This window comes from Capricornis sumatraensis, chromosome 1 (assembly GCF_032405125.1).
Source record: "Capricornis sumatraensis isolate serow.1 chromosome 1, serow.2, whole genome shotgun sequence".
Classification (NCBI taxonomy): domain Eukaryota; kingdom Metazoa; phylum Chordata; class Mammalia; order Artiodactyla; family Bovidae; genus Capricornis; species Capricornis sumatraensis.
Window position 1 is genome coordinate 238172328 of NC_091069.1, and position 22088 is coordinate 238194415.

The 22088-nt window shown below is 46.9% G+C and overlaps 1 protein-coding gene across 1 annotated transcript in view; it reads right to left on the bottom strand.

The window, feature by feature from the left end:
* Positions 1 to 15752: 15752 nt before the first annotated feature.
* The window catches only part of IL20RB (interleukin 20 receptor subunit beta), a 35963-nt gene continuing 29627 nt past the window's right edge, over positions 15753 to 22088 (bottom strand). The window contains exons 6-7 of the mRNA XM_068987613.1: positions 21578 to 21720; positions 15753 to 15860 (exon numbers count right to left, since the gene is read on the bottom strand). Coding sequence (XP_068843714.1) covers positions 15753 to 15860; positions 21578 to 21720 — 251 coding nt within the window. The remainder of the gene's footprint in view (positions 15861 to 21577; positions 21721 to 22088) is intronic.

Genomic DNA, 22088 nt, shown 5'->3' on the forward strand with positions numbered 1-22088 from the left:
AAGTCCATGGGGTCACAAAGAGTCGTGCATGGTTGATCAACTAACACTTTTACTTTTTATCCCCTTAAAAAAAAAAAATAAACACTCAGAAAAAAGCCCTGGAATAAGCTCCTGTGGTGTTCCATGTGTCTGAGCCCTAAACAAGTGCCTTGAGCTCATCACAAGCAGCAGCAGAAAAGTCGTTTATCTTTAATAGATTTTAAAAAAAAAAACCTATTTGATCAGGTTGTGGAGAGAAAAGGAAGTAGTAGAAAGTTATGGAGATGCCAGTCACATGCTCGGTATTCTCCCATCCTGGACCAAGGAGGCAGGATACACTCCTGACCCAGATGTTTCCTGTGATGGGAATGTGGTCGGTGTGACGGTGGCCCCCTCCCTGTCTGTTCCCAGTGAGGCATGGAGGCCATGGTGCTCAGGAGGGATTTTTTGTTTTTTATTACTTTACTCTCACCACAATCAGTACAGTATCTAAGCTGGAATTTTTTCAGTTGTGGAAGTTTTTCATCTGTTCCCTCTCCTATGATCTCATCAGTTTTTTCATTCAGAATTCCTCTTGGATTAGAATTTCTCAGTCTTCCATGACTCTCAACTTCACATTTTCATTTCTCTATCTTTTGGTGCTTTTTATATGACATTTCTTCCTCTCCTTGGATCAACTCACCTATCAACTATTCTAACCTCTTGTTTAGCCTACATATTAAAGTCTTTTTATTACCAAGAGCAATATTTTTCATAACTGCCTGTTCACATTTAATCATCTCCTGATCTCCTTGCAGAGGTCCTCTTCTATCCTTACCTCTTCAGTACATAACATGACATTAAACTCGAAAGTAATATCCAGGGACTTCCCTGATGGTGCAGTGGTTAACAATCTGCGATCCCTGGTTAGGGAACATTTGGCTGTGCTGGGTCTTCATTGCAGTGTGTGGGCTTCTAGTTGTGATGTGTGGGTCCAGTAGTTCCAGTGTGGGGGGTCTTCTCACGGTGCACAGGCTTAGTTTCCCTGTGGCATGCAGATCTTACGCAGACAGCCTGGCAAGCATGCATGCTAAGTTGCTTCAGTTGTGTCTGACTCTGTGATCCCATGGACCATAGCCCGCCAGGCTCCTCTGTCTATGGGAATCTCCAGGCAAGAGTAACGGAGTGGGTTGCTGTGCCCTCCTTCAGGGGATCTTCCCAACCCAGGGATCGAACCTGAGTCTCCTGCATTGGCAGGCAGTTCTTTACCACCAGCACCACCTGGGTGGTCCTAAATCAACTTGGCTCACTGATGGGCAGCTTCCAGTCTTCCTGCATGCCACAGGGAAACTGAGCCTGGGCACCACGAGAGAAGCCCCCACGCTGGAGCTACTGAGCCTACACATCACAACTAGAAGCTCACATGCTGCAGTGAAGACCCGGCACAACCAAAAGAAAGCAATATCCGAATATTGTACCCAACACCTATTGAGAGGATATAAAAAGGGTTGAGTTGTTGGACATTTCAAGGATGTGTGAAGAGGGTACCTGTAGAGAGAGTGCTGGAGTGCTCTGAGTGTCACTGAACCCCAGCAAAGGGTGGATTGAAGGGCAGTTTATCTTTTAACCCCAACCTTGGGGGTCCCATGCACAGAGCCCAATGTGTCTTCCCTGCTGTTGGAGAGAAAAAGAGGCGGGTGCCTGGCTCACTGGGAGAAGGCCAAGGGCCTGTGCATACAAGGAGGTGGCAGTGTCTAGGGAAACCAGAGGCTAAGGAGGAAAGCTGAGTTGTGGACTAGTCTGGGTTCTTCAGAGAAACCCTAAGGGCCCAACTTGTGCTTCATCCACAGGGGCCACCAAATGTTTTAAGCAGCATCCCTGTCTGCCAGGACAGTCTCAGCCCCCTTGGACCTCCGGGGTCCTGTGGCCCAAATGGCAGAGCAGCTTGCATGGCAGCCTGGACCGAAGCAGAGCCTTCTCTTGTTCTGAAAGTGAAGTCGCTCAGTCGTGTCAGACTCTTTGAGACCCCTGGACTGTAGCCTGCCAGGCTCCTTCATCCATGGAATCTTCCAGGCAAGGATACTGGAATGGGTTGCCATTTCCTTCTCCAGGAGATCTTCCCGACCCAGGGATAGAACCCGGGTCTCCTGCACTGCAGACAGACTCTTTACTGTCTAAGCCACCAGTGAAGTCCTCTCTTGTTCCGAGCCACACTCAAAACTAGCACCTTTTCAGATCATTCAGTAAATGGGCAGGAGAAACACATCACAGGAGGAATATGTTATCCCCAAAATGCAGATAGACCCACTGGGTGTTGTGCCACAATTTTGGTTGTTAGAAGGGCCTGAGCAACAACTTATTCTTTACCTTAGATGCAATATTTTGACATGCCCACACCACTTGAGCCCTAGAATTTTCACTAAGATAGAAGGTCCCTGCATTTTTGTTAGATTTATTTCCCATCCTTTAAAATTCAAATACCAATAATTTGCTAATTCTTTCTCAGTAGGTCTAATCAGCATAATGTCATCAATGTAATGGGCCAGTGTGATATCTTACAGAAGGGAAAGGTGATCAAGATCCCTGTGAACTAAATTATAACATAGAGGCTGGAGAGCTGATACACCCCTGAGGCAGGACAGGGAGGGTGTATTGCTGACCTTGTTAACTGAAAGAAAACTATTTCTGGTGACCTTTATCAACAGGTAATGAGCAAAAAGCAATTTCCAGGTCAATAACTGCATACCAGGGGATGTGTTGAGTTGCTTAAGCAACAAAATCATGTCTGGTGCAGCGACTGCAATTAAAAACACCACCTGGGCCCTTCCCCAGTGGTCCAATGGTTGAGTCCACCTGCCAATGCAGGGGACACAGGTTCAGTCCTAGTCCAGGAGGATCCCACATGCCATGGGGCAACTGAGCCCATGCACCACAGCTACTAAGCTGACATGCTCTAGAGCCTGTGCTTAGCAACCAGAGAAGCCAACGCGACGAGAAGTCTGTGCCCCGCAACTAGACTCTCACCCTTACTCGCCACAACTAGAGTAACCCCGTGCACAGCAATGAAGACCCAGTGCAGCCAAAAATAAATAATTGTTTTAATCTTAAAAAGAACACCACCTGGCTAAGCTTATAATATTCCACGATGCACTGTCATTCTCCAGGGTCCACCCTTCTTCAGCAGAGGCCAAATAGGTGAGGTGGAGTGGGTGGGGTATCTTTCAAGTCCTTGATAGTGGCACTAATTTCTGTAGTTCCCCCCGGGAATGCAGTACTGCCTTTGAGTTACGAGTTTCCTAGGCAGCGGCAGCTTTAGCAGCTTCCACTCGGCCTTTGTTACCACGATAGCTCTCACTCCAGAGGTCAGAGAGCCAGTGTGGGAATTCTGCCAGCCAGCAGGTGTATCTCTTCCACTTATGCTCTCCAGAACCAGGGAAATAGCCACAGAATGTGCTCAGGGACCCACTGGTCCACTCTGACACACACCTGAATCAAGCCCATCGATCATCTGACCTCCCAAAGTCCCTGACTCTACCAAAGTCACTTTTGGTAGACCACAGTGACATGCTGGGTCTACCAAAATCACTGTTAGTTCAGAGTCAGTGTCCAGTCATCCCCAGAATGCCTGACTATTTCCTTTTCCCCAATGCAGTCACCCTGGAGAAAGGCTGGAAGTCAGTCCCTTCAGGAAATACGAGAGGAAGAGTAAGAGTACCATGTTTGGTAATGTTCCAGCATCCTTCTAAGGGCACCAGCCACCACCCTCCTTCATTCTGGGTCTATAAACTGGCTCAGGTCTGGGGATTGACTGGGAGGCCATAGTCTTCTGGTATTTTCTCCTTCTTCCTCTTCTTCTTTTTTATTTTATTGGGGTATAGTTGATTTACAATGTTGTATGAGTTTCAGGTTTACAGCAAAGTGATTCAGGTATACATATATTCATTCTTTCTCGGATTCTTTTCCCTTATCAGTCAGTCAGTCAGTCAGTTCAGTCACTCATTCGTGTCTGACTCTTTGCGACCCCATGAACTGCAGCACGCCAGGCCTCCTTGTCCATCACCAACTCCCGGAGTTCATTCAAACTCATGTCCATCGAGTTGGTGATGCCATCCAGCCATCTCATCCTCTGTCATCCCCTTCTCCTTCTGCCCCCAATCCCTCCCAGCATCAGAGTCTTTTCCGATGAGTCAACTCTTCGCATGAGGCGGCCAAAGTACCAAATACTGAGTAGAGTCCCCTATGCCACACAGTAGGTCCTTTTTGGTTATCTATTTTATATATGTGTATATGTTGATCCCAAGCTCCTAATTTATCCCTCTCATCCACGTTTCCCCTTTGGTAACCATGAGTTTGTTTTTGAAATCTGTGAGTCTGTTTCTATTTTGTAAATAAGTTCATTTATATCATTTTTAATTAGATTACACACGAGAGTGATATGATGTTTGTCTTTCTCTGACTTACTTCACTTATGTGATCATTTCTAGTTCCATCCATATTGCTGCAGACGGCATTATCGCATGCTTTTTTATGGCTACTGTTCCACTTATATATATGTGCCACGTCTTCTTTACCCATTCATCTGTTGAAGGACATTTAGGTTGCTTCTCTGTTTTTAATGATTTAGGTTAGACTGTTTTTCCCTTGATCTAGAATTTTTCTGTTTCTACAGGTTGAGTAGGAGGCTTCCTATCTATTTCACTTCTAGGAGCATTGTGACCCACTAGTCAATGCCCTAGGTCTATGTGAGTCAGACTATCCTGATCGCTGCCCTTATTCTGCTGTCCGTTACACTAACCACATCCACCTTGCTTTGCTGGTCGATTGGCTCCTGCCACCCCTGGATGCGATTACTCCCATTGCATTCAGGTCTCTATTAGTGCAGCTCCCACTGTGAGATCTGACCTGCAGAGAAGGGTGATCACATTGCTCTTCGAGGATGCCAGGGCTCCCCTCTCACACTTATTTCTCACAGTGGTGGTGAAAGATCTTTGCAGAGGAAGATACTGTATGTTTTCACTTAAATGTGAAATCCAAAAACTAAAAAAAAAAAAGAATGTAACAAAACAGAAACAGACTCACAGATACAGAGAACAAACTAGCCCTTCCAGTGGGGAGAGGGGTAGGAGGAGGGGCAAGATAGGCGAAGGAGGTTAAGCGATACAAACTAGTAGGTATAAAATAAATAACACACAATTTAAAATGGATAACCAACAAGGACCTACTGTGTAGCACATGGAGCTCTGCTCAGTGTTATGTGGCAGCCTGGATAGGAGAGGAGTTTGGGGGAGAATGGATACATGTATACCTATGGTTGAGTCCCTCTGCTGTTCACCTGAAATGATCATAACATTGTTAACTGGCTATCCCCCCAGTACAAAGTTATCAGTTTAAATAATAAATAAATGATTTACATGAAAACAAACATAAATAAATAACATACAAGGATACAATGTGCAGTACAGGGAATATAGCCAATGGTTTATAACTTTAAGTGGAGTATAATCTATAAAAATACTGAATTGCAAAATATTGTATTGTACACCTGAAACTAATATAGTCAACTATAATTCAATTTTAAAAATAAAGTAGAATAAAATAAAATAAAAATTAAGGTATTTCCTCTGGACCCTCCCAGTGGGAGATAGAGATTTATTGTGTTGGCTCACGTGATTTGGCTGAAAAGTCCCAAAATCTGCAGTTGGCCCAGTAGAGACCCAGGGGCGCCAATGGTATAGTTCCCGTCGAGCCTGGAGGCCTGAGAACCACAGTCCGCGTTTGAGTCTGAAGACAGAAATCTGACGTCCCAGCTTGAAAACAGTTGGACAGAGAAGAAAGAATTCCTTTTTTTAAAGTAGTTTTATTGATGTATGTATTTGAAGTATGGCTGCTTTACACTGCTGGATCCGTTTCTGCCTTCGGTAAACTGAGTCAGGCATGTGCACGCATGCTCAGTCGGCTACGACTCTTTGTGAATCCATGGACTGTAGCCTGCCAGACTGCTCTGTCAATGGAATTTTCCAAGTGATAATACTGGAGTGAGTTGCCGTTTCCTACTCCAGGGAATCTTCCCAATCCAGGGATTAAACCCACATCTCCTGCATTGCAGGAAGTCTTTACCACTGAGCCACCTACACACACATATCCCTTCTTGGATTTCCTTCCCAGTTAGGTCACCACAGAGAACCGAGCTGAGTTTGGGGGCTATATAGTCAGTTCTCATTAGCTGTCTATACATAGTATCAGTAGTGTGTATATGTCTATGTCAATCTCCAATTCATCCCACCACCTCCCCTTCCCCCTTGGTATCTATACATTTGTTCTCTGTATCTGTGTCTCTATTTCTGCTATGCAAATAAGATAATCTATAACATTTTTCTAAATTCAACATATATGCCTTAACATAGAATATTTGGTTTACTCTTTCTGACTTACTTCGCTCAGTATCAGTATCCAGGTCCTTCCAGGTCTCTGCAAATGACACAATTTTGTTTCTTTCTTACTCTGCCTTTTTATTCTACTCAGGCTGTCATTGGATTGGAGGAGGCCCACCCACCATGGGAAGGGCAATGTGCTTTACCCAGCCTACCAACTCAAACATTAATCTCATCCAGAAACACTCCCACAGACACACCCAGAATCAGGTTCATCCAACTATCTGGGCACTCCATGGCCCAGCCAAGACACATAAAGTTAACCATCACAAGCTGGAAAAACAAAATTCATTGTCTGTCTGGGGCTCAAAGTCTGAGAGTTTCAGCAGGAAAACCTTCCAAAGAACTCACAAAACTACTCACAGGAGAATCAGCTTTAAATCTCAGCCGGTCTCAGGGATCCCAAATCCAGATTTTCACTGTTACAATGAAGTAAGACCCTTCCTGATCCCCTTTACCATCCCCTCTTCTTGAATTCCAATCTCAGACGTGCACAATGGCAGCAGGTGAAGGAGAAGGAGGTTTAAGAGATAGAAACTGACCGCACCCTTCCCTGAAGTAAGGAAGCCACCTGCCAAAGACAAAAGAAGCTTTATATCTCCAGAGAGCGTTCAAAGTTTTTATTACTATCTGGGAAGAGGCAATTTTAATTATGAATGCAAACTCCTAGTTAAAATGACTGTAGAGCTTTCAGTTGTCCAGAATTAAGCTAAATAGTCTCAATTGGCAGGGGAAAAAAATGCCACCACTAAACTTAAGGAAGGGTGGGAGAGATTCCATGAGTTTTAGATTTTCAAATTATCTATTATTTCCATCCCTTCTGTTACGAATTCTTATTTGCTGAGTCTGTAAAGCGTGCCTCCCAGTGTTCTTTGTCACTTTTGTTCCTCAGCTTGTTCTGCCAGGTTTTTTGCCGTGAACAAGTCCTTGCTTGGTAAGCACTTTTGCAGCTGATTTAGACCATTCTTCCTGGTTTGCACACTCAGGACTGGGTCTTAAGTTATGGACTTTCAGACGTTTGCTCTCAGCCAACATGATCCCAGGCGCTGCATCCCTTGCTCGACCAGCCCAGTTCCTCCGTTTAACAAGATGCCTCTTCTTCTTCCTGCAGCGTGAACAAGCAGCACATTTCTGGAGCTTTTTCAGCCCCCATCCACTGGATAGGCAAGACAACCAGCCCCTTCCTCAGTTCCATGCAGCGAGCACAGGTCCACTCTCCTGCCAAGCATGGGGTGCACTCATCTCTGTTCTCACATGAGTCTTGAGGCCCACCCTATGGACAGTATACCCAGTACCTTCTACCCTTGGGTTACATTTTACCAGCCCACACAGTAGGCTTATTCTTCATTATTAGTCACAAAGATTGATTGATTCACTGATTTATTGTGTGTGTGTGTATGTGTGTATGTGTGTGAATTTCATCAATCACTCTTCTGTGGAGGTTACAGAGAGGATTTGATGTGTGCTCACTCCACCATTTTAATCAAGGTCTTCCAGGCACGTCTCAGACGCTACTGAGCTAGACAAGCAAGAAGCATGCCCCAGGGATTCCCCTGGTGGTCCAGTGGTTAGGAGTCTGACTTCCACTGCACGGGACTCAGGTTTGATCCCTGGTCAGGGAACTGGGATCCCACTTGGAACAGGGCAACTGGGCCAGTGTGCAGCAACTGCTGAGCCAGTGCTCTAGAGCCTGCCTGACACAACTAGAGAACCTGCATGCTGCAACTAAGACCCGACACATTCACATAAATAAACAATTTTTTTTTAAAAGTAGACACATGTCCCAGACCCAGTCACTGATGCCAAGCAGGGCCTTGTGGGACTCCTGGGCATGAAGGCCTTTTTGTTCCCTAGTCCTTGTAGCCAAGACTCCAGACTCCATGACCTTCTCTGAGTTCCAAAGGGCAGAACAGTTGCGAATCAAAGGAGAAGCAGCAATGAAACCACCTGAGGCAGAAACTCATCAATATTAGGAGAGGACTCCCCAGGACCCTGCTGCTGCTGCGGTTGCTAAGTCGCTTCAGTCATATCCGACTCTGTGCGACCCCATAGACGGCAGCCCACCAGGCTCCCCCGTCCCTGGGATTCTCCAGGCAAGAACACTGGAGTGGGTTGCCATTTCCTTCTCCAATGCAGGAAAGTGAAAAGTGAAAGTGAAGTCGCTCTGTCGTGTCCAACTTTTTGTGACCCCATGGACTGCAGCCTCCCAGGCTCCTCTGTCCATGGGATTTTCCAGGCAAGAGTACTGGAGTGGAATACCATTGCCTTCTCCTAGGCCCTGCACATACCTTAATCTTGTCAGCAACCCACCCTTTTGAAACTGCAGAAGAAAGAAGAATATACGTGCTAAGTCACTTCAGTCATACCCAACTCTTGGCAACCCCACGGACTATAGCCTGCTAGACTCTGTACGTGGGATTATCCAGGCAAGAATACTGGAGTGGGTTGCCATGCCCTCTCCAGAGGATCTTTCCAACCCAGGGATTGAACCCACGTCTCTTAGGTCTCCTGCGTTGGCAGGCAGATTCTTTACCACTAGTGCTGCCTGGTACTGTCTTGATCCTCATCACAATCTCCGGCCTGACTATATAACCTTTCCCTACTCACCAGGATGGGGGGCACAGTTCTTGAAGCACTAGCTTCCTGTTTTTCCCCTTTACCTGGCCAAGTGATAAAGCCACTCTTTCTTTCTCTTCCATAACTGTCTCCGTATTCTGTTTGGCATTAGTGCGCAGAGAGCCAAGGTTTTGGCAACAATCTCAGTCTTCACACAGTGGTCGGGCCTATTTCCAAAGTGGGAACACTTTCCCTCAGTGATAGGAGGAGTTTTCTTATTAGTGACTAAAGCAGAAATCTTATCCTCTCCTGTCCTGTCCCACCGAGAAGAGTGGTCACTTCCTCACGGGAGCTGACACAGGGCAGGCCGGAGCAGGGTCCTGGAGAGCCACAGTTCCAGAGGCCTCCCCAAGCCCTCCTCCTCATGTAAGAAACTTGGGTGGTGGCGGGGAGGGAGCGTTCAAATAAAATCTCAGGTGCAAACGCTGATAACAGGAGGTCAGACTGCTCCTCCTTCAGACTCAATGAGCTCTCGGCCTCCAGCGTGCTGCTCACTGGGCTTCTGCTCCCTCCAGGGGCAGCACCTTCAGCCCAGCTTGGCCTTGGCTGATCCCCCCAAGTCTTGAAGCTCTAACAACCAAGCAGGCTGAGAGCGGAAAGGAGAGGGGTGTGAGTGCTGCCCACTGGGGTAGGTGGGAAGTGCAGACCCACGCCCTGCCCCACCTCCAACACCACACCCCTCTCTAGGGCCTGGGCTTTTGGCTTTTAGGCAGCACACTTAGAACCACACCTCAGACCCAAACTTCTTATCAGTTCTTCAACCTGAAGGTCGTCTTTGCCAACCCCAAGTTAAAATTCTCCTTCAGAGTTTAAAACTTTGTTAGAAAAGGAAGTAGAGAGAAAAAGGAAGGAAAGAGGGAGGGGAAGGGAAGGCGAGAAAGAGAGGAAGCAGGTGTAAAGGAAGGAAAGGCAGGAGGGAAAGAGAGGAAAAGAGGAGGGTAAAGGAGGCAAATCCTTTTCTCAGACAAAGGGATCATGTCCTAAATTAAAACTGAGCTGCTTACAGGTACCCATATTAAAATTTTAGCATCTACTTGCTGCCATCTGCTAAACTAAAACTCCTCACTTAAAATGCATAATTCTTCCACCCCACTGGCCCTCCATAACCTAGGCTTAAGTGTGTTAGTTGCTCAGTCAGGACTGACTCTTTGCAACCTCATGGACTGTAGCCCACAGACTTCTCTGTCCATGGAATTCTTCAGGTAAGAATACGGAATAGGTAGCCATTCCCTTCTCCAGGGATCTTCCCAACCCAGAGAGTGTACCCAGGTCTCCCACATTGCAGGCAGATTCTTTACCACCTGAGCTACCAGAGAAGCCCAACCTAGGCTTAACCTGAGGGCTATTTCATTTTGACCTGTTTCTAAGTGCAAGATTCCAAAGTCTTCAGTGAAACAGGGCATCACCTGGGAAAGCCCTTCAGTGTGGGTAATGTAAGTGGGATGGCATCAAGGGGCCCCCGCTCTGGGGTGTGATCTCCTAAGGCTAGAAACCGGTAATAACATCAGTAGACAGTTCGGCAGAAGACTTACTGTCATGTCCAGGAAATTTGGAGATATGTGGCCACCTTGTAGATGGGTGATTTGAAAGCACAGGAGCAAGTGTAGAAGTTACACAGGCACTAATTTGTTTCAACAGTCAGGTTTTTTAAGGTTTGTTAAAATTTCCCCAGTGGGCTCCAGTGGAGGGACTGGGGACACGAACCTCCTCCCATAGGAGAGTTTTCCTTTGGCTTTGGGGGCTTTTTGCAGGTACCTGACAAGACGTCTCAGTTTTTCCTCCAGGGTCCTTCATGGGGTTTTACTGGGGCTCCTGCACTGGTGGCCCCTCACTGAAGGAGGCGGAAGGGGCTGTGTCTTCCCTCCTGCTCCCACCTATGTGTGCTCCCACCTCCAGAGAAGATAGATTTTCTGGGCTTTTTTGTTTGATCCTTGAGGACCTGACAGCCAGCAAGAGAAAACTGTAATTTGGGTTCACCTCTTGTGTGCCAGTTCCAAATGTCACAGTCTGGGTGCCAAAATGGTTTAACATGACTCCCCTGTCATGGACACAAACCCCACCACCGCCCAAAAAAGTCAGTTAAACCCTGAGATAGGTTATAGAACACAGGAGAAAATATCAAAAACTGTTTTTTAAAGAGGTAGGGAAGGGCAGCACAGGGGAAAGACTGGTAGCCAGAGGCCTGAGGCAGTGGCCAAGGTCCAGCCAGGAGGGAGGGCCACAGGAGCACTGAGCAGAGCGCTTCTGAGCACGAGTGAGGATATGGTGTCTGCTAAATTCTAAATCCACTGATGATGGTGGAGGCTTGCCAGGGACCAAGCCCATGGAAGTTCTGCAGTTCTCATTCTAGGAAATTTCCTTTTCTCTCTCCAGAAAGCCCAGGGCACTTCCAGGCAAATGGGAACAAAAGAAGGAATTTCCAGCACTAAACACAAGGTGGCGCCAGACACCCGTGGTCGTGATGCGCTCCCCACTCCAGGTGGGCTCAGAAGCTGGTCCCTAAAGGGACCCAGTCAGGCCAGATTCCAAGCAAACGGAGAACTCTGAGCACCCACAGGAAGTTAGCCAAAGGAAAAAACAGGGCGCACAGAAAAATAAGAAAAATTATCTAAGAGATGGGGAAGGGTAGCACGGAAGCTAGACAGTCTGTAAAAGGAACTTAAAAAAGAGTTTTGCCAGGGAATCCGTGGAAAGACAGGAGATGGGCAAGTGCAGAGACAGGAAGGGGAGGCTGTTGCAGGCATTCAGCAGGTCATGGCCTGGGCCAGGGAAGGCTGGGGGAGAGGAACGCCTTCTGACTGGTGCAGCTACATTTACCAGTTTACATTTACAGGTATACTTCTTAGATACAGTGAGTCAACAAGCCCAATAGGATTCAATAACAAGACTCAGTAGAAATACATTTTATTCATCTTTGAGAATTCATTGTATTAACATTTGCTCTTTTCATGTACAGTTATGGACCCATGACTTTGCAAATGTGGTCTGCCCATTGATATCAGCCAGTATTCTTTTGATGTTCACATTGTCCCAACTTTGGCTGAGGCAAATTTACCTCTTTTAGACTGATTCCTTGCATAATTTTGAGTGACCCAATTATTTAAAGCTTTTTGCTTCTGGCCCAACAAGGTATAAGTGTCCTGACATTATTATCTTGCTCATTTCTACCCCAGACCAGGTATAGAATCAGACATTGCTCCAAGAAACCCTGGCTCCTTTTGAGAGAAAAATAGCCAAAAAAAAAAAAAAAAAAAAAGCAAAATATAGGGTACATTGCAACTAGGCCACTTCGGTGGCAAAAAGCCCAAAAGGAAATCTACTTCTAATGTAATGTTTTATAAAGGCATGAGTTCATATGGATGGACTCAATTCAGTTCCGGTAGTACACTGCTGCTGCTGCTGCTACTGCTAAGTCGCTTCAGTCGTGTCCGACTCTGTGCGACCCCATAGACGGCAGCCCACCAGGCTCCCCCGTCCCTGGGATTCTCCAGGCAAGAACACTGGAGTGGGTTGCCATTTCCTTCTCCAGTGCAGGAAAGTGAAAAGTGAAAGTGAAGTCGCTCAGTTGTGTCCAACCCTCAGTGACCCCATGGACTGCAGCCCACCAGGCTCCTCCGTCCATGGGATTTTCCAGGCAGGAGTACTGGAGTGGGGTGCCATTGCCTTCTCCACCAGTAGTACACTGCTCCTACTCAAATAATTGAGTGTACCATTGACCGTCCCTTTCACTAATCCTGAAATCTAGTTTCCTATCCAAATAAACATAATTATTTACTTGCTGTGACAACTTAAGAGAATAGTTAAAAAAAAACAAAACACTGTCAGTACAAACAAAATACTGAGTGAAGTTTCTGAGGCTGCACACTCCTAAGGACTTGTTGCCAAACCGTTTGCTCTAGAGTCACACTTAATCGGAGCTTCCGCAGTGGCTCAGCAGTAAAGATTCCACCCACAATGTGGGAACTGCGGGTTCTAATTCCTGGGTCAGAAAGATCCCCTGGAGGAGGACATGGCAACACACTCCAGTATTCTTGCCTGGAGAATCCCATGGACGGAGCAGCCTGGAGGGCTACAGTCCATAGGGTTGTGTTGAATGCTACAGTCCATAGGGCCCTGCACTTCAGGACATGGCTGACGTGAGTTAGCACACACACACACTTAGTCCCCCACACTGCGGAAGGACTTAACTAGTATTGTGGTTCTCCTGTTTCCATTTATTTTCATTTAGAGGAAGCTGCAATCTGCCCTCAGTCCACCCCTCCACTTTCTGCTCCATCTTGTCATCTTCCCATAGGACTTACACACTCTCAATATTCTAGATAACTCACCTAATAATGATAAACACTGTTATTATTTTATTATTATTCCTTCCCCCGGCCCCACCATCCAAAAGTAAGCCTCATAGAATCAGGATTTTGTTCCTTGGATCCTGGTAGCATCTGAAGGCAGGACTAAGAAAAATGTGCTTGACTGTGGGGTCAGGGGTGTCTGCTCATTGGGCATCATCAAGGACTGTGAGAGATGGTCAGTATTCCTGTTGCAGTTACTAATCACACCCCTTTCACTCATTGAAGAATCCGGGTGATAGGGGTAAATCAATCAGAGGAGAGGCCAGGGAGTCAAAATACCAGTATTCCAGGGCAGATGGAATGGCCAGCCATGGGGGAGGGCTCCCCTCTACTCTCAAGGACCAGCTAAATGTTTGGTGCGTGGTCAGGCTTCCATAAATGATTCTGGGGACATGGGAGGACAATGGGATAATTGAGGGAAATGTCTGGATACCTGTATAAACCTGCAAGGTGGATGGGCAAGGGAACTAGCTGTGAGAGGGATGCAAGCGGAGGGAAGTCGGGGGTCATTCCTGAGTTCTGGGTCTGGACAGGTGACAGGGCAACTGTGGCTCGAGGGTGGAGGGCAGGGGAGAAGGAGGAGGGGGTCATGGCTGGTGGAGTAGTGGAGTCTTTATTCCTGCAAACTGAAAATATGGTTCCAGTTTAGAAAGAAAGAAAGTGAAAGTGAAGTCTCTCAGTCGTGTCCGACTCTTTGTGACCCCATGGACTGTAGCCTAGCTGGCTCCTCCATCCATCCATGGGATTTTTCCAGGCAAGAGTACTGGAGTGGGTTGCCATTTGCCACTCCAAACTGGAGTGGGATTCCAGTGTGGCCAAAGGTAAACTGAACATATACTCTTCATAAAAGAATCAAACAATGCAGAACCATACAAAATGGTACAAAAGAAAAGCTCTCCAGTGATCTCGTCTTAGAGAGAGCCCCTCCTCTGGCCCCTAGAAACCCCTGCCCAGGTGGAGAGAGGGCTTGGGGCCTCTGCCTTATAGGGGAAACACCTGGCTGAAGCAGTTAGATTGTCTCCACCTCAAGGCTGGCTGGAAGGGGCCCAGGAAGTGGGGGTGGAAACAAACCAGCTCAGAGGCTCCAGAGCTGGGAAGGGTGGGGTCTATGATGGGAGACCCAGGCTTTGACCAACAATTGCTTCAGCCTTCAGGAGACTCCCCCTCCATCCCTTCTCTGACCCTGACTCTTCCTCACCTGGTGGGCGAGAGGGTCAGGAAGAAGCTTCAGTCATGGGTCCAGGACGAACACGCTGGGGGAAGTAAGGACACCCTGAGGGGCTATCTTAAAAGAGTTCCCCAAGGGATTTTCTGTAGTGTGAGGTCCCAGGAATAGCCAAGAGCACCTTGCCTCAGTCAGAGCCCCCATGCAGCCAGACACTGTCCCCCAGTCTACCCCTACTCCATCCCCGACCTGGGCTTACCCCCAGCATCCTAACCAAAGGTGGCCTTCATGCAGCCTGGACCCAAGGTTGATGATGTAACTCGAACCCTAAAGACCACTGTTTTGGAAGAAACCAAAATGAGTCCCCAAGGTGGCCTCTTTATATTTTTCATGCTGTACTGTAACAACTCCACAGGAAAAAGGAGCACAGAAAACATTACGCTTACGATCGACAGCCTTCTGCAGTCTCATCTCATCATACACACTCATTTCAGCTGCTGTCCTCGGCGCACACACCCTATTCATCCTGCACAGCATTTCACAGGTCAGCAGCATCCACACACAGCCCATTTTCAGTGGGGCTGTAGTCTCCCTCTAGGCCACAGATCTTATTGCTGGCTGAGCCATTCAGTCACCTCTGCACAGGCAGGCTACAGTCCGTAGAGTCACAAAGAGTCAGACATGACTGAAGTGACTTAGCCCACATGTGTGCACAGGCATTTGGCTTGAAGTGAAATCAACCTCGTCGTACCCACTCTTCCTTTCATCTTCAAAGTGTCCTCCAGGAAAGTGGCCATTGCTTGTGTAGTCTCTGATCATTCCTGTTACACACGGACCTGCTGCTCTTCAGAAAAGCAGACCTAATCACAACGTACAATGTTGCCAATTTCCCGACAGCTCTGCAAGTGGCAGAGAGATAATATAGATATATATACACATACGGTTTAATGGTCAAGTAGTTAACCATTGTACAGATGAGAAAACTGAGGGGCAGAGAGACTAAGTCATTTCCCCCCAAGGTCATCCTGCTAGTAGAAGGCAGAGATCCAGTGTTGGAGGTCACATCCCCTGACCCCCTCTTCGCACTCCATCAGCCATACCACCCTGCCTCTGACAGCGCTTCTAGACGTGGACATGGCAGCCTCTTCTCTTCTCTTTTGTCCTTGAAGGAAAAGAAGTGCAGCCTTTCCCCTCGTGGTGCATCCTGCAGCCCGGATTTCTCGGCTTCATCTGCTAGATCCAGGCCTTGAGGAGCTCCTCAGAAGAGAGCCCTGAAGTCACACAGGCTTCTACCTCTTCTTTTCTGCAGCTGATTAACTTCTGGGGTGAATTTGTTATTTTCTGAAAGACAATTTTCATTCATATTCATTAGGTTAATAGTCATAGTCAGAGTTGAAGAGAATATCACCAAAAATCCCAACTATTTGACTCATTAACTTTCTAGCAGCAAAAAAAGCCCGAAGAGACTTCCCTAGTGGTCCAGCAGTTAAGAATCTGCCTTCCAATGCAGGGGACACAGGTTCAGTCCCTGATCAGGGAAGTAAGATTTCATATGCCTCAGAGCCACTAAGCCCATGCCTCATGACTACTGAACCCACACACTCTGGAATGAGCCACAGTTAGTGAGTCTCTGAGCCACAACAAAGATCCCACGTACTGCAACCAAGACCCAATGCAGTCAAATAAAAAAACTTAAAAAAAAAATAGACAGTTCTAACCCCTAGAGCATGGGCTTGCCATTTTACTGAGATCATCTCCCAGGTCACTGACTAGTGGATCTCTTGGCGCCCTGCCTCCTCAGGGACCCTGCCCCACAAAAGTCCAGCATGTAGTGCTGGTTCCAAAAATCTAGGCTTCTTCCACCAGAGAGCTCTGAGAATAGTGACCTGGTCCAAGGCGCTCTACAAACAGCACCAGCACGGTGTCCGCTCCAGGGATGGTGCTCCATAAACAGAAGTCCCTCCCTACTCGTATTTCACTTTCTTGCCATCTTCTCCCAGTGAGCCCAATACATCATCATGCTGCTGCTGCTGCTAAGTTGCTTCAGTCATGTCTGACTCTGTGCGACCCCATAGATGGCAGCTCACCAACTCCCCCATCCCTGGGACTCTCCAGGCAAGAACACTGGAGTGGGTTGCCATTTCCCTCTCCAATGCATGAAAGTGAAAAGTGAAAGTGAAGTCGCTCAGTCATGTCCCACTCTTTGTGACCCCATGGATTGCAGCCTACAAGGCTCCTTTGTCCATGGGATTTTCCAGGCAAGAGTACTGGAGTGGGGTGCCATTTCCAACATTATCATAACTGATGGTAAAAATTCAGGTTTCTTCCTTTCAGGGTAACTCTCTCCCCTGTTGCTAACTCAGTCACTTCCAACAGACTCACTCGACTCTTAAACAGCTTCTCCTGAAGCTCTGCTCATCATTACTCTGAAGAGTGGCACATGGGCACAGACAGGTAGGCACCAATGATTTCCTCTACACCAGTGCCCAGGAGACAACAGCTTCATCAAGTCAGTTGCTCTGGATCTTGTTTGTGAAGAAGTGGCTTCAGGGCTCGGCAAATAATGGGCAAGGACAGTGTACAAGCAGGGCTCACCAAACAGGATGTCAGTGTGGAGCCCGCCATCAATTCACACTGATGGTCCACTCATTCTCAGGACGCTGGCTACCTACATCTGCAGCGCTTATACCTGGTGGTTTCTTAAACTCCACAGCAGCGCTGTCCAGCAGAATGTACTGGGAGCTACATGTGCAATTAAAAACCCTCTAGTAGCACATTTTATAAACTAAAAAGAAATAGGTAAAATTAATTTTAATAATATACTTTATTTTTAATGTTATTTCAATATATAATCAATATAAAATATTAATAATCTATTTTACACTCTCCTTGTACTGCCTTCCAAATCTATTGTGTATTTTATAGTTACAGAATATCTCAGTTTGGACCAGTCACATTTCAAGTGCTTAATAATCACATACTCTAGCAGCTACTGTTTTGGACAGTGTAGTTCTAGAATGTTAAAGTGAATCGGCATAATCTCAGAATTTCAGAAGGTACTAAACTGTCATCCCATAGGTTAGAACAAACTTTCAAGCAAGGTTTAGCTTATATATATATAAGCTTATATATATATATATAAACTTGAATTTATATATAAACTTATATATATAGGTTTATAAGGTACAAAACTGTCATCCCATAGGTTAGAACAAACTTTCAAGCAAGGTTTAGCTTATATATATATAAGCTTCTATATATATAAACTTGAATCTATATTTATATATATATATAAACTTGAATTAGTTCTTAATGCTCAAAAATCAGGAGATTTATTATAAAGTCTGGATTTCTGGTTTCTCATTTCAACCGTGGAGCCCAGGGAGCACCAGCTCACATCTCCTCTTGGTAGCCTGCTTGAGCTGAGAAGCAGATGCTTTCTTTAGTTGGGACATGTGCGCCTTGGTCCCCATATCCATCTCTCCCTATTAAGTCACATTTACTGCACTGTACACTTTTTTGTTTTTTCTGGACCATTGTTTTCTTCTGTACCTCTCTGGGCCCCCGAGGCATCTGAGTTCACAAACTTCACTTTCTTTTTTTGTTTTTAACTTTTTATTTTGTATTGGGGTATAGTCGATTATTATTCATGCCTGGAGAATCCCATGGACACAGGAGCCTTTGGGCTATAGGGTCACAAAGAGTTGGACATGACTGAAGTGACTTAGCACAGCACATAGCCAATTAACAATGTTGTGATAGCTTCTGGTGGACAGCAAAGGAACTCAGCCATACATATACATTTATCCATTCTCCCCCAAACTCCCCTCTTATTCAGGCTGCCACGTAACATTCAGTGGAGTTCCATGTGCTACACAGTAGGTCCTTGTCAGTTATCCATTTTAAATATAGCAGTGTGTACCCGTCCATCCCAAACTCCATAAGTATCACATCCCCCTGGCAACCATAAGTTCATTCTTTAAGTCTCTGAGTCTGTTTCTGTTCACAGAATCTACTTTCTGTGAAGCACACAAAGTCCATTGAAGCATATCTCAATTTGGAGATGACTAACTAAAAAGCCTTTTGATGAAAGTGAAAGAGGAGAGTGAAAAAGTTGGCTTAAAGCTCAACATTCAGAAAACGAAGATCATGGCATCTGGTCCCATCACTTCACGGGAAATAGATGGGGAAACAGTGGAAACAGTGTCAGACTTTATGTTTTTGGGCTCCAAAATCACTGCAGATGGTGACTGCAGCCATGAAATTAAAAGATGCTTACTCCTTGGAAGAAAAGTTATGACCAACCTAGATAGCATATTGAAAAGCAGAGTAACATAACTCTGTTGACAACATTACTTTGCCAACAAAGGTCTGTCTAGTCAAGGCTATGGTTTTTCCAGTAGTCATGTATGGATGTGAGAGTTGGACTGTGAAGAAAGCTGAGCGCTGAAGAACTGATGCTTTTGAACTATGGTGTTGGAGAAGACTCTTGAGAGTCCCTTGGAATGCAAGCAGATCCAATCAGTCCATTCTAAAGGAAATCAGTCCTGGGTGTTCATTGGAAGGACTGATGCTGAGGCTGAAACTCCAATACTTTGGTCACCTCATGTGAAGAGGTGACTCATTGGAAAAGACCCTGATGCTGGGAGGGACTGGGAGCAGGAGGAGAAAGGGACGACAGAGGATAAGATGGTTGGATGGCATCACCGACTCGATGGACATGAGTTTGAGTGAACTCCGGGAGTTGGTGATAGACAGGGAGCCCTGGCGTGCTGCAGTTCATGGGGTTGCAAAGAGTCGGACATGACTGAGCGACTGAAGTAAACTGAGCTGAGCTTGGGGCCGTCTTGATGTTTGCTACCCACGTTTACAGTGGAATGTGACAGCAAGAAGAGAAAAAATAAAGTGAGTCACAGAAGAAAACTAAGACCTTTAGCACCAAAGCCTCCATCTCCATGAAGCAATTATGGATAAAAGACAAGGAAAACACATTATATTTTAAAATAGGGAGCACACACCGAGCAGTCTTAATATAATTCTCCTTGCATATATATTTTTGCTTTAGACTGTTCCTTCGTGATATAAACTTGAATGGAAAGACATTCTTAATGGTATATTTCAAAGTGCAACCATCACCAACTGTAAAATTACAGATGTAGACATGAAATGTTTCATCCAAACAGATAAAACACTTACAAGCTCAATAGGACTTGTTGAAGCTTCTCAAGGATTTCCACTTGGTAATTTTCCATGGTTTAATTGGAAAGATGCATGGATTTTGCAAGGTTGGCTGGAAGCTGCTTTTTAATAGTTTGGAGGATTATCTATGACTAAGGCCAATGCTGAAGTGCAGCTGCTGCTGCTGCTGCTGCTGCTAAGTCGCTTCAGTCATGTCTGACTCTGTGCAACCCCATAGACAGCAGCCCACCAACTCCCCCGTCCCTGGGATTCTCCAGGCAAGAACACTGGAGTGGGTTGCCATTTCCTTCTCCAGTGCATGAAAGTGAAAAGTGAAAGTGAAGTCGCTCAGTCGTGTCTGACTCCTAGTGACCCCATGGACTGCAGCCTACCAGGCTCCTCCGTCCATGGGATTTTCCAGGCAAGAGTACTGGAGTGGGTTGTCAATGCCTTCTCCGGAAGTGCAGCCAACCTGTACTAAAGTTGAGGCTGAGGATGAGGAGAGATGGCAGTGGAGATGTGCAGCTCCAGAACTTGTTTGGGGTTTGATGGACCCTAGCGATCTATTTCTTACACAGCACTGTGGGAAATGCATATACTCAGAGAAACTGTCCGCATTAAAATCTGGGGGAAAACAGAATAGAAATTAAAAGCCTTATGGAAAGGAATGCATGTAGGAAGACACTGGAATGATGTAGGAAGGATGGAGAGGGGAACAGAGGAGCAAAAGGGTGTCAAGGATCATGGCATTTATCTTCCATGCACCAAAGTGGACATTCTCTCACAGAATCTCTTGTCTCTGGTCTCATCTCAGTTGCTTGGATTTTCCCTGGACTGAAAGGAGATCAAATCAGTCAATCCTAAAGGAAATCAACCCTGAATATTCATTGGAAGGACTGATGTAGAAGCTGAAACTCCAATACTTTGGCCACCTGATGTGAAGAGCTGACTCATTGGAAAAGACCCTGATGCTGGGAAAGATTGAAGGCAGAAGGCGAAGGGGGTGGCAGAGGATGAAACAATTAGATAGCATTACTGATTGAATGGACATGAATTTGAGCAACCTCCAGGAGACAGGGGTGGACAGAGGAGCCTGGCATGCTGCAGTCCATGGGGTGGCAAAGAGTTGGAAACGACTTAGAGACTGAACAACAACAAAAACAGAACGCATTAGGATTCCTAGGAGCTCTTGTCTTTTCAATGCTTTCCTTGTGCTCCTGAAGTTCTGTATAGATGCAACATGGAGGGAGCTCTGGAGGCCTGCTTTTGCATTTCCCCCACCCCTGCAAAGCACACGGGGCCTGCCCCCACAGGGAGACTCAGATGGATGGCCCAGGGTCCTCCTGGCTTGTGAGCTGTGGGGACCCCTCACCTTGGGTAGTCACTGGGCAGGTGCGGATAGTTCCCCTGCCCCAGCCAAAGGCAAAGCACTGTCCGCATGCCCCACACTCACACACGTGCGCCTCACCCCAAGAACCCAGGATACTCTTGGTGTATGAATTGACTCTGTTGTGTTGGAACTTGTTTCTGGATGTAGCTGCTGTTATAATGATGGGAGGGGGCCAAGAAGGCCCGGTATGCCGGTCCTCAGGGTAAGACTGTGCATGATTCCTGGAATGCCGAGCTCCTGGCCTGGGCTACACACCTGCTGCCTTGGCTGTGCCAGGCCCTAGGGGCAAGCAGCAGAGGCCTGACGGGAACCTGGGGGAGGCCAACCCCCACCCAGAAGGGTGGTCTCCCAGCCCCTCTGATTAGAAGGGAGGTCCTTCTCCCTTCTTGGTGTAAATGCTTGTACACCCACGAAGCGGAGGTCCATGCCCTGCTCAGGCCCAGACGACATCTGGACAGCGCGTCACACTGAAGGGAAGAAGAGCAGTTACCAAGGTGTCGGGGAGCATCACCACGGGGCAGCAGGAGTGCTGGAGCAGGCGGCCCATCTTCCAGACAGAGAGCAGCACCACCACCAGGATCAGCACGAAGCCCACGAAGGCAAGCAGGGCCAGCGCCAGAGGCAGGGCCTCTCCTGAAAACAGAAAGACAGGAACCGGCTTAGGAGACAGCCCCAAAGACCAACTCGCTTGCCAGTCCTGGGCCTCTCTGGCCTTCCCGGGATTGGCTCTGCAGACGGATCAAGAGAGCAGACTCCGGCACCCTGAGATCTAACATATGCCCCAGGGACAAGAGTGACCACCATTCAATCGTTTTTCTAGAATCCAGATTGGTTTCCAGAAAGGGAGGAGCCTCACACATTAAGCACTAGCTGTGTTTGCACACACCTTGGCACCACTGCCAGAAGGAAGGCAGAGAGCCAGGACCCCAGGCAAGATGAGGGGGTGGCGCCCAAGAGCACAGCCCAGAAGGGAGCTGGGCGGTAACTGAAAACAAAGTGTG